At 42.4% G+C, this 12,039-nt stretch overlaps 3 protein-coding genes across 3 annotated transcripts; 1 reads left to right on the top strand and 2 right to left on the bottom strand.

Moving 5' to 3' along the window:
• Positions 1-373: 373 nt before the first annotated feature.
• LOC310793336 (ras-related protein Rab-8B) lies at positions 374-3,402 on the bottom strand (the record flags this gene model as incomplete). Its single annotated transcript, XM_083655137.1, has 8 exons — positions 374-466; positions 568-618; positions 720-785; positions 871-960; positions 1,119-1,196; positions 2,531-2,591; positions 2,861-2,921; positions 3,279-3,402. 8 exons carry the CDS (start codon positions 3,400-3,402, stop codon positions 374-376), a joined length of 624 nt encoding a protein of 207 aa, XP_083511263.1.
• A 2,208-nt stretch (positions 3,403-5,610) lies between these two features.
• Positions 5,611-7,508, top strand: rps27l (ribosomal protein S27 like). Its single transcript, XM_083655021.1, has 4 exons — positions 5,611-5,670; positions 6,777-6,885; positions 6,980-7,090; positions 7,222-7,508. Exons 1-4 carry the CDS (start codon positions 5,665-5,667, stop codon positions 7,248-7,250), a joined length of 255 nt encoding a protein of 84 aa, XP_083511147.1. The 5' UTR covers positions 5,611-5,664; the 3' UTR covers positions 7,251-7,508.
• Positions 7,508-11,420, bottom strand: dnaja (DnaJ heat shock protein family (Hsp40) member A). The gene is made up of 8 exons (XM_083655019.1): positions 11,304-11,420; positions 10,859-10,999; positions 9,360-9,537; positions 9,148-9,252; positions 8,805-9,032; positions 8,479-8,709; positions 8,286-8,386; positions 7,508-8,162 (listed from the first exon to the last, which is right to left on the bottom strand). Exons 2-8 carry the CDS (start codon positions 10,988-10,990, stop codon positions 7,947-7,949), a joined length of 1,191 nt encoding a protein of 396 aa, XP_083511145.1. The 5' UTR covers positions 10,991-10,999; positions 11,304-11,420; the 3' UTR covers positions 7,508-7,946.
• Between the last annotated feature and the right edge of the window lie 619 nt (positions 11,421-12,039).

The raw sequence follows: 12,039 nt of genomic DNA, 5'->3' as shown, positions 1-12,039 counted from the left end.
AGCAAGATAACATGAAATACTATGAGAGAAGTGTTCCATTGATAAGACAACTACTATAGCTGTCTGGGATATCTCAATCCCTCTGCTAACATGAAGATGGATAATCCGTGCCAGGAGAATGGCTGCCTCCTTTGAGCAGGTCCATCTACAAATCACTGCTGACGATCACACACAGGTCTTTTGACTGAGCAGCCATATATCCTCCTCTGTTCGGCAGAATCATGGCACAGGATCTAAACCACTCATGAACCTATGAGCTTCAGCTAGCAGTACGGCCCTCCTAATACGACCGCTGCCGCTGCTACAAGGGTTCCCGGGAAGCAGGAACCCTCCAAAACAGTGAAATCACTCTACAGCAGAAGATTGAAGCGGCCTAGAGGAGTGAGCACTTGAAGAATTTAATTCTCTTTGACTTCTTCTCTGTGATCTTGACAGATCCGCCGGCTCCTGGTGGATTGTTCTCAGTCTGGCACAGAAAGATTTAGAAAAAAAAGGGGGGGGGGGGGGGGGGGTTAGATAATGCAGCACTAAACAAATAGGATTTTACTAAATGTAGCTTGTACTTACAGTCTTTGTGCTCAGATTATGTAATATGTCTCTGCCCATAGTATAAAATGCCTAGAGTGATAGAAAAAAAGAAAAGTTCATAATTATTTGCCAATAATGTTACATGGTAATTAATGGGTTAGAAACTAAGCCACTAAGTACTTTCAGCTTACCTCTTCTACATTTAAACTAGACTTTGCACTTGTTTCCAAGAACTTAACTCCATAATCAATGGCCAGCTGAGTAAAACAGAAATTTCATGTCAGTATAATTCATTTGAAAACCGCACAGCGTTTCTAGTCATGATTTGGCAGTGAGACTCACCTTTTCACCCCTGTCTTTGGACACCTGTCTCCTGTCAGTCATGTCACATTTGTTACCCAAGACCATCTTCTCAACATCGGATGACGCATGCTGGGTGAGAGTTGAGAGAGGCATTATGCAAAGTCACCCAAACTATGATAGGCCTACCACTGAGGACACTTCAAGTATACTAATGTTCCTGTGAGACAGCAATTTCTATTACATACATTAAAAACTCTGCTTCAACTCAGTTTCAATTCAAAGCTCACCTCTTCAATATTCCTAATCCAGTTTTTGATGTTTTCAAAAGACTTCTCGTTGCAGATGTCATAGACCAACATAATGCCCTGTGAAGAAGAAGAATACATATTATTGGGACGGCTTTAGCTCAGGAGGTAGAGCGGGTCGGCCAATGACGCAAGGGTTGGCGGTTCGATCCCCGCTCCCTCCCAGCTGCTGTCGTTGTGTCCTTGGGCAAGACACTTAACCCCAAATTGCTCCCGATGGTGTGTAGGCACCCTGCGTGGCAGCCTGCCGCCATTGGTGTATGAATGGGTGAATGTAGACTATCTACTCATTGTAAAGCGCTTTGGATAAAAGCGCTATATAAATGCAGACCATTTATTACAAACACTTTCACAGCCTCGCTGATATATAGACTGGCCCATAGGACTGCTTTGTCTAACCCTTGCTTGTTGACTGCAGACTGTTTGTCCCATGAATATTCTTGCCTCTCTTGCTGTGGCTGTTTTGCTTTGCCTGCTTGTCTTACTGCTTGTTTCTGCGACTCCTGTTCTGTTCTTGTATTGCCTGATGCTCTTTCCTGGTCATCCGTTACGATTCCTGTTCTGCTGTTATATTGCTTGATACTGTTGTCTGCTAGCTACTTGCCCGTTGCTTGTGTGCTAGACCGTATGTCATTTATGTCATGCTTGTTGTGATTGTATGCAAGTAGTGGACGTGTTGGAAATGTTGGGAGGTGTGATGCTGTCTTTTGTAACTTTTGATATTTTATTTTTAGCCCCTATACCCCCTCTCCCAGGGGGTTCCCCAAGCACCATCTGTCGGCTAGCCGTCTACTCACCACCTCTGTCTGTCCGGCTGCTTTTATAACTGAATGTGACTAAATGTTCACACTACCAGAATTTGGTATAGTGACAACAACATTTTTGAATGAGTGAGACTGCACGTCTGGTAAACACTGGAGCAGACTGAAGTAAAATGACTCACAGACTGTTTCTGTATGGGTAACAGGACTCCTCTGATCTCAATGGCTGGAAATATGTAACCATAGTAACATCTACTTCCAATATGGCGGCTACCTGAGTATCTACAGTCTTTTTCAGTTTATTTTACACCAGTAACCAGACAGAGACGTCAAGTTTATCCATAAGATCTTAATAAACCACCACTGACAGTGGCATCATATTCTCTTCTTCATAAACATATTTAAGATTTGCTTAATAATTCGCTAAAAAATGCATCACTGGAAAAATGTATCTTGCCATCGCAAACAGCCAACTACTTTTCCCATCTGGCTGGCTACTCAACAATTTGGGGAACCCCCTGCCCTCCCTCAAGAGGCTGTGCCTTTTGCCAGGTCACCATTGTAAATAAGAATTTGTTCTGAATGACTTGCCTGGTAAAATAAAGGTTACATTTAAAAAAAAACGTGTCTTACCATGGCTCCTCTGTAGTACGCTGTGGTAATGGTGCGGAACCGCTCCTGCCCAGCCGTGTCCCTGTGAACATCAAAATTAACAGACCAGAAATACATCTCACTTTAGGGAAGTTGTTGATAAAAATGTGATTCAGGGAAAAGGCAAAAGCAAATCATACCCCCCCCCCCCCCCCCCCCCACACACACACACACACATAACAAACACTACATTATGACAACACAATAAATACATCGATACACTAAAAAAAAAGAATGAAAATACAAAAAACTATAAATAAAATCACCAACAACGCACAAAAAGCAAATAGAGAGAAAGCAAATCACACTTACCAGATTTGAAGTTTGACCCTCTTTCCATTCAGCTCTATTGTTCTGATTTTGAAGTCTATACCTGCATAAGACAGGGAGATACTGCATTGATCAGTAGTGGCATGACATCAGTAGCCTACACATGAGACTAGTAGGCTACCCCCAGGTAGGTCTGCAGTAATCCTATGGCAAGAAGGATGCTGTAGTGTAGAGCAAACCCAGCTCCTATGAGCATTATCGTGAGGTAATAAGAATATCACTATAGAGACTGCTGGCTAGAAATAGTTTTGCTACTAGTCTATATGGGATTGCCTGTCCTACTGAAACAGCAGTTGTGCAATGCAGTATTAATTGTTGTATTCTTTATGTGGGTAGGAACGAGTATGGTGCTTGGCTTGCTTATATCATGTGCCCCGAGGTATTTAGCCGGTAGACTCACCTATTGTTGATATGAAGGTGGTGTTGAATGCGTCTTCGCTGAACCGGAACAGCAGACATGTCTTGCCCACACCGCTGTCTCCGATGAGCAACAGTTTGAAAAGGTAATCGTACGTTTTCGCCATTCAAAATGCGCTACAGTCCGACATTTAATAAGGGCGTAATGAGCCGGGATCCCCCTGTCTGGAAATCCTCACCAGCTGTCTTGTCTTGTGGAGGGCGATGCGGCGCTAAATGACGTCAGCGTCTGCTTTGCATACTGGTCTTTGTAGTTTAAAGAGATAGCACAAACATGCTCTGAACACAGCTTTGATTAGTCGACTACTAAATTATGAGATATTCAGTTCATGGTAGATTGGCACTTTAGCATACAGTTGTGATAGGGTGCTAGTATGCTCCTATGATGCATATGGGTAAAAAGTAACCCAACTGAGTTTTTATTTTCTGTAGGCCTATGTTTGCAATAAATTAATGTCATCATTCAGTAGCTATTATTCCTCAATTAACTTGTTTTTGATCATCACAAATCCTATTTAAATTTTTACTTTTAGAATAAAAATAATTTTTGTATCATGTCCCGGCCTAATGCATAACATGTGTCAAAAAATTACCCATATTCATCATTTGCTGTTATTTCATGCATGGCTGAGATTCATATTAAACACTCATATTAAAATTGGCTAAGTGGGTGGGTGGTGTCCCGGTGTCTGTCTGTCTGTCTGTCTGTCTGTCTGTCTGTCAGTCAGTCACGAAAGTGATCATCAGTGAGGTGGGTAGCGGTGTATGTCACGTTTTGTGTCACGGAAGTGGCATCATCACTTCCTGGGCAAAAGTTGGTGTGGTGCACAATTGCCCAGCTGTGATGTCACTCAGGCAGTTGTGTTGTCATCAGTGATGTCACTCTAGCAACTGTGATGTAGTATGAGTATGAGCCGATGGCACACAGTTGCACGATGACGCACAGTTGCATGGGGACATTGTGAATTTCCCAACTGTGATGTCACTCGAGCAACTCTGAATATAATTGGTGAGCCAATCGCAGCACAGTTGCAGTTGCATGATGGATGATGTCACTCGAGCAACTGTGATTGAAGGGCTGATGACGCACAATTCCCCAACAGTGATGTCAATAGGCAGTTGTGATGTCATCAGTGATGTCACTCAAGCAACTGTGATTGAAGGGGCGATGGCGCATAATTGCTGAACTGTGATGTCACTCGGGCAGTTGTGATGTCATTAGTGATGTCACTCGAGCAACTAAATGCGGTTGAGCAATTGTGCACTGCGAATTTCAATAGAGCATGCAAGGAGCTGTGTATGCGAGCCCGCTCAGTGGAGCATGTGATTTCCATAACTGCAGCCATATCGCATCACCTCCAGAGTCTGCACCCTAGGAATCGAGCGCTTTCTAGTTTATAAAACACAGGAGGAAGTCCTGCCTGAAACACCATACACAAATATCCGTATGCCTTATTTGCTTTCATTGGATGTTTTCTTGGGCTGTGTAACGTAAAAACACAAATGAAGTCCGATGAATGTGACAGTTCTTACCACTCTTACTGCCATGGATTGGACCACATGAAAATGGCCAGTTCTTGAAGCTCTAATTTTGACATCACTTTGATGATTGACATCATGATGTCTATGCATAAGTGACAACTGTGATGTCATTGGTGATGATGTCAGTGATGTCACTCAAGCAATTGCATCTATGAGCAATTGTGATGTCATCGGCAGTGATGTCATCAGCAATTTGTTAATTTATTTATTTTTATTAGAGAATAAACCTATGAGCATCTCATTTTCTGGGTGGGGGGGAGGGGGTCCTCAGAGACAAGATAGAAATATCAATTAACAGTGATGTCATCAGTGATGTTCCCAAACTTTTCCATGCCAAAGCCCCCCAAATGCAGCGGCCCCCCTATTGCAAGATGACTTAAAAATCCCATTGACAATACTATTGAAAATGTCAAAAATCACATTCATACAACCTCAGAATGTATTCATATTCATATTAATGTAATGACCTAGAGATAATTACTGTATTACCCACACCAGGGGGAAATGACAATGAATGTGATGACGACTGGCAGGCAGTTAGACAGATGGGCATGGCAAATATGATTTTTATATTTGTTAACACTTCACTAATTATAAAATAGCCTATAATAAAAATATACGGTATTCTTTATTTAGTGTACTGTAGTATTAACAAATATAACTGAATCATTTCCTTGCCCATAAATGTTTTTTTAAGCATTTCTATCAATTTGCTGAGGACCACACTTTTAAAACCACTGACTGTCCTAGCCTCCCTCCTGTTGCAGCTTCAGTTTTTGACCAATCAGCCAGCCTACGTAGGCTGCGGAGGAAACAGCTCTGCAAAAATGCCTGTAAGTCACAAAGTTGTATTGATTGATTTAATTTGCTCACACTGATGTGCAATGTTGTCAGCAGATTGTACTTTTTATGATTACGGCTACGACACATCACATATTTCAGTTTGATATACTTGAGACGTGTTGTAATATTGCAGCGGCACATGGCGTGCGGCTATGCTACATAGCTCTTCATGTCGGGGCAGACTACTTGCTGAAACGACCCGTCTCAAACCTGTAAACACACGATATAACCTGCCGTGGATTCGTTTCGCTCCAAGCAACAGCCTGCGCCAGTTTTTCAGCAGGCCCAATGCTTTCTTTACATGCATGATTTTAGTTCGTGTTTCTAACTTCAATACAGTTGGTCTACTGTCATTCTTAGAACGTTATTGACGTCGTTGCTGCGTTGTTTGTCCATTACGTAACTTTAGAAAATGTAGGCTACAGAACAGTGTAGCTAGTTCTGTTTGTTTAGCACAATCAATATAATTCTATAATTATATTGATTGTGCTGTTACTAAATGGAAGTTCATTATGGGTAGGATTCTTTATAATTCTTTGCGATATTCAGAGATATTGTAGGAATTAGGTTTAGTCATTGTTTTATATCTGTAAACAAATTCCTAGAAATACCATGTCTTTTGTAATATCATAGTCAATAGGCTAATAATATCAACTTACTGTAGCTTATTATAGCATTATGCTTATATGGTTTAAATATGAAATACATTAGCTGAGTTGTTTACTAGCCTACCTTTAATGTAATATTCTGTTATGGTGGCATATGCATAATCATACTGTAACATAGATTATAATCTTATTTACCACCACTATAGCCCGTGACACATCAATCAAACATTCTCCAACAACTGCTGAGTTGGCAGTTGTTGACAATTTGATTGGTGTGCCACGGGTTTATGCCTAGTTCATTACCTTTCAGCCAAGATACTAGACAGTGGTATCTGGTTGTTGTGCATTAACTTTATCTCACATACTGTATGTTACATTATTCACAAATGAAACCTGGCTCAGCTCAAAACAGCTTTCCAGAATTGATGTCACCTCTTAAGTTCTGTATGGGGCAAATACAACTAATTGATATTTCTCCTTCATCCTAGTTGGCCATAGACCTTCTCCATCCTTCTCTTGATCTAGAAAGAAGGCAGCACAAAAAGAAGAGACTCGTGCAATGTCCAAACTCCTACTTCATGGATGTGAAATGCCCAGGTATACCGGCAACAGCTGATCCTCTGACATAGTATTTGATGTTGTGTTTACTGGGCCCATTACGTTTACATTTGCATGTTACATTTCTTTCCAGGCTGCTACAAGATCACCACTGTGTTTAGCCATGCACAGACAGTGGTGCTGTGTGTGGGATGCTCAACTGTGTTGTGCCAGCCAACAGGAGGGAAGGCCCGACTGACAGAGGGTAAATCATTTATAAAACAAGTTGATGTTAATGCTAGAGCAATGCTAGGTAAAATCAACACTTATCACTATGTACCCATACATTTGATCCTTAAATGGAATGGAATCTTAATTTTTTATTTTGCTTTACAGGTTGCTCTTTCAGGAGGAAGCAGCATTGAAAGGGATTACCAATGGAAGTCATGTTGTAAATAAGAAATGCTCATTGACAAATGCCTTAAATTTTCATTGATTACAATGAATAAAGATGTTTAGTTACGCATTCCCTAACACGACAGGTTCACTGTACCACAAGACGCATGATGTACCACATGTCCCTCTATGAGTTAAAATTCGTAATATTCATTTTCTTGAAATAAAACCCCCCTCCAAAACATTAAGACAATAAAGAAAAAGCTTGTGGAAAAAGTAAAAGCATTCTGGGTCTTTTATTGAGAAAGAATAAATAGATGTGGAAAAACTCAAATGTTTTTGTTGTGAGAGTAATTACCTTCATAGAAAGCATAGAAGTTTTTTTAAGTTTCTGAATGAAATGTAACCTGTGCCAATTTGCTCATAAGAACAGATAGCAATACATAGAAAAGAAGACATGAACCTTAACTACACAACATAACACACAAAAAAACAACACAGCTTTGTGGTAAGATTACTTTGAGAGAACTAACCAAATTGCTGCAATAAGTATTCCACTTGCATATTCATGACCGGGGAAGGGGTTCACACAAATGAGGGCATTGGCGTTGCTAATTTGCAGTGTATGACCTTTGGGAGAAAGAACTTTTTAAGGCATGGTTCAAACCCTGTCCTTCACCAAAATGCATCGACTTTACAAGGTATGTTTATATCCTGAACTAGAATCACTGTGTCTGACATTGCACCCCGTTGCTGGGACCCTCCTCGTCTTCGTCATAAGCCTCCCCGCCATGGCTTCTCTGCTGTGACTGACTATCCACTTCACAGAGATCTACCTCCTCCATGTCGTCAGAGACCACGATCTCCTCCCTGGGAGGTAGCAACCTTTCCAACTGGAACATGAGATGCTCCGGCAGCCAATGTTTTTCTGGGAATTCCACCTGGAGGATATACAGTATCACAGTAAGTTGGAATGTATGTTTTCTCTGCAATGTGAAAAGCTCAGAGCGATTTGCATCCAAGTTGTCACATGGGGAAGCTGTCGTGTTGTTAGTGAATCTTACCTGGAACTGAATTATAAGCTGTCCTTTATCACAAGGTTCCTTGTAAATCGGCATGCCTTCACTCTGAATGCATTTGATGTCGCCGTGCTTAACAACTTCACCTGTTGGCAAAGAAAGGACAAAAGATGTTGACATCTGAATAACGTCACACATGCCAGCAGCCCTGTAGACCTGCCAAGCCCCAATCACTTACCTGGCTGTGAGGTGATGATGAGCGTTCTGTTGTCCAAAGTATGAATGGTCTTCTTAAAACCACAGAGAGCTTCAACAAGTTTGAGATCCATCTTCATGATGACATTATCCTCTTGTCTCTGGAAAATGGCGTGCTCCTTCTGATCCAGCACAATGATGACATCCCCAGGCTCCAGTCCCGACTCCTGGTCGCCTTCTCCATGGAATGTAATTTTCTGACCGTCTTTCATACCTGCACAATACACGCATGGTAAGTTCAGTTTGCTTTGAAAAATAAGATTAAAATCTAAAATAAAATAAAATGTATTTGATGGGGAAAGGGATAACCTTTGTCGATGTGAACTTCGAGAATCTGCTTCTTGCGTTCCACTTTGTGCCCATTGCAGGTCTTGCAGCGGTCCTTTGAGCTGAACTTCTCACCCTCTCCCTGGCAGTCAGCGCACATGCTTTGGATCTGCTGAATCATGCCGGGCCCAAGCTGTTGCACTTTGATCTGTACCCCTCTTCCTTTACAGCTCGAACACTTTTCCAAGGTGCCTTTCTTACCACCATAACCTGTAATAAACAGCATAACGGTTGTCATCTTGAAAATTTATGTTTCTGCTCATTTTATTGCAACTGTGATTTGAAATACTGCATGTATACACATTATACACACTCACACACCTACCATCACATTTTTCACAGATGACATTTTTCTGGAGCCCAAGTTTCCTGGTGGATCCATTGTAAATCTCCTCCAGTGTAACACTAAGCTGATGGACAACGTTCTTCCCTAAAGGAAATAAGAGTGTAATCATGTGATTCCTGAAAGGTATATGAAACAGTCTGATAAATGGTAAATTACTTATACAACCTGGCGTAAAATAGGATATTACTCACCTCTTCTCTCTCTCTGAGTTCTTCCCCCACCTCCAAAGAACATGTTGAAAATGTCCATTGGGTTTCCTCCTCCACCACCCATGCCACCCTCTTTGATAGCTTGTTCCCCTCCTTGGTCATACAAGTCTCTCTTCTTTGGATCTGACAGCACATCATATGCTTGGGATATAAGCTTGAACTGTTGACAGAATAACAATGATGACTTCACAATGGGGAGCAATAGTATGATTTAAAGCTTTCATAGTTCAGTGAATTACTGATAGCCTACAGTAGCCTAATTGGTACCGACTACGGCTGTCAATGAATATTAAATTTGAATATATATTTGAATTGCAAAAACAAAGACAATTCGATTGTGAAAATTAATATTCAATTGTGGAGGGAACAAATGCAATAGTGGCTATCTGCCTCGTGCATTCACGCGTGAGCCTGGGCTGCTGCACTACTGCCTCACACGTACGTTCTCACGTGAGCTGGACAGGAGTCACAAAACGTCACTTTGATGTCAAGCTGAAACGAGTGTGGTAATGATGGCAAAGAGTTCACAACATCATCATCATCATCATCAGAATATAAATGGGAGCTAGGGCTCTGTCTGTCTCTTTCTCTGTCCCACTGTGACATCATCAGTGATGTCATAAATCCCACTGTGACATCATCAGTGATGTTATAAATCCCACTGTGACATCAGTGATGTAAAAAATCTGACATCATCAGTGATGCTGGTCTCATTGGCCACACAGCAGCCGAGCTGCGGGCAAGGCCGCACAGCGGGTGAACCTAGGAATCGAGCGTGCGAGATCCGGGCTCCAGCCGTTATGCCGACCACCCGCAATGCCGACCTTAGGTTTAGGCGTGGGGGTGGGAGAGGTTAGGTTTTGGGTTAGGGTCTGGGGGAGGTTAGGTTTAGGCATGGGGGGAGGTTAGGTTTGGCGTGGGGGTGGGAGAGGTTAGGTTTTGGGTTAGGGTCTGGGGGAGGTTAGGTTTAGGCATGGGGGGAGGTTAGGTTTGGCGTGGGGGCTGGGAGAGGTTAGCTCCACCGACACGCTGCACGCCGCCTCGCTCAGCTGGTTCTGCTTGTGGGCTATCGGCATTGCGACCTGTCGGCACATAGACGCGGCACCGCGAGATCCCTAGTAGCATAATAATTGCACACTGAAAACTCAAAGCAATAAAAGACTGCAGGTGGCTGTCTCTTAGCTAATGTAATGTATGTGTCAGTCAAGTCACCTAAGTCCCTTGCAAATGTGTCAATAGTGACATGTCTCAACATCCACAACCTCTGAATTTCAACATAATGTTGGGAGGCCGTACGTATCTCACTGGAAGAAGCCAGACGTGGCTGTGTGACTCGGATGTCATTCCAGAAAGTTCCCAACATGATGTTGCTGTCAATTCAACAAGGCATGCGGTTTAAAATAGAAACCCACCCCCCACCTCACATAAAGGGGCTGCCACGCCACGCCTGCCAGGGACACTCGAAAGATGTATATACGTACCCTTTCTCCTTCGCTGGGGTTCTTGTCGGGGTGATATTTCAATGCAAGTTTTCTGTAGGCTTTTTTGATTTCATCTTGTGTGGCTTTGGGATTTACACCCAAGAGGTCGTAAAAGCCGGTCTCGTGAACCATGATGATTGCCTAGATTTAAATAAAAGCAGACAAACATTATGGACAACTTAAATTAAAAAATACATGGTCTGGCTAAGTGACAATTAAACGAGCGTTACATAGGTGACGACAAGATAATTTCTGGGAGAGTAATTTCTGATTAACCCGAGTGCGTTAACGGCTAGCTAGCGTTACATTATCATAGCCTCATAGTGACCACATGTGATTATACAAGACGATTCGTGTATCTGCCGCACACTCTGCGTTAGCCTGAACGAAAGCGTATGGAAATGTACTACTAATCTCCTTAAAAATGATGACAGTGGTTACTTACTTATCGGGTGTAGCTGTGCTAGCGCTATGTCCCGGACAATTGTGGCTGGTACTGGTAGTGAGGGAAGATGGCTGGTTTTTGTAGCCGCTCCGCGGGGTGTGCAGAACTTTCTGGACGGCTCTTGAAGCACAAGAGCAGCCGTCGAGCCGGATGTTTCGTCGTCGTTGTCGTGGTGATGACCAATATGACCAAAGAGTGTCTATGGCAAGAGACGACAACTCCACCGCCATCTTGGCCTTAAAACGCCTCAGCAGAGAACCACGACAGCCAATCAGAGGCAGAGTAGGAGCGAATGCATGGTCAGGCTAGAACAACTTTTACATCTTGGATTTTGATAATTGCTTTGACTGAGGGCTCAGATGTTGCCTTCTAGCCAAAGAATAAAATATGACCCAAAGGAACTCGAATATTTTATACATGGAAGTTCAATGATAAACCCCTGTGCAAATGTAATCTTCAGTCTTCAATTCAAACTTCAACAAAAAGAAGGCCCACATACCTTTTCTGTTGTCTGTGTTTTTGCTTGAGTGCTGATGCACAGAACATAGTTGGGTTCCGTTGACTTTCAATTCAACTAATTAAGAACATGGGATTTCCCTAAGAATTTCAATGTTGAAATGGGCTCTAATCAGGGGGGCATCATGCAAGCTAAAAGTCTGAGGGGGCGACATTTGAATTTTGGTGGCGGCATAAGGTCGAGGCACGAGGGATTAGCCGAGCAGCATTTTGGTAAACA

Source organism: Poromitra crassiceps (assembly GCF_964638095.1).
Source record: "Poromitra crassiceps genome assembly, chromosome: 18".
Lineage (NCBI taxonomy): Eukaryota > Metazoa > Chordata > Actinopteri > Beryciformes > Melamphaidae > Poromitra > Poromitra crassiceps.
Note: the sequence above shows the minus strand (reverse complement) of the source record. Positions and strands in the feature narration are given on the sequence as shown.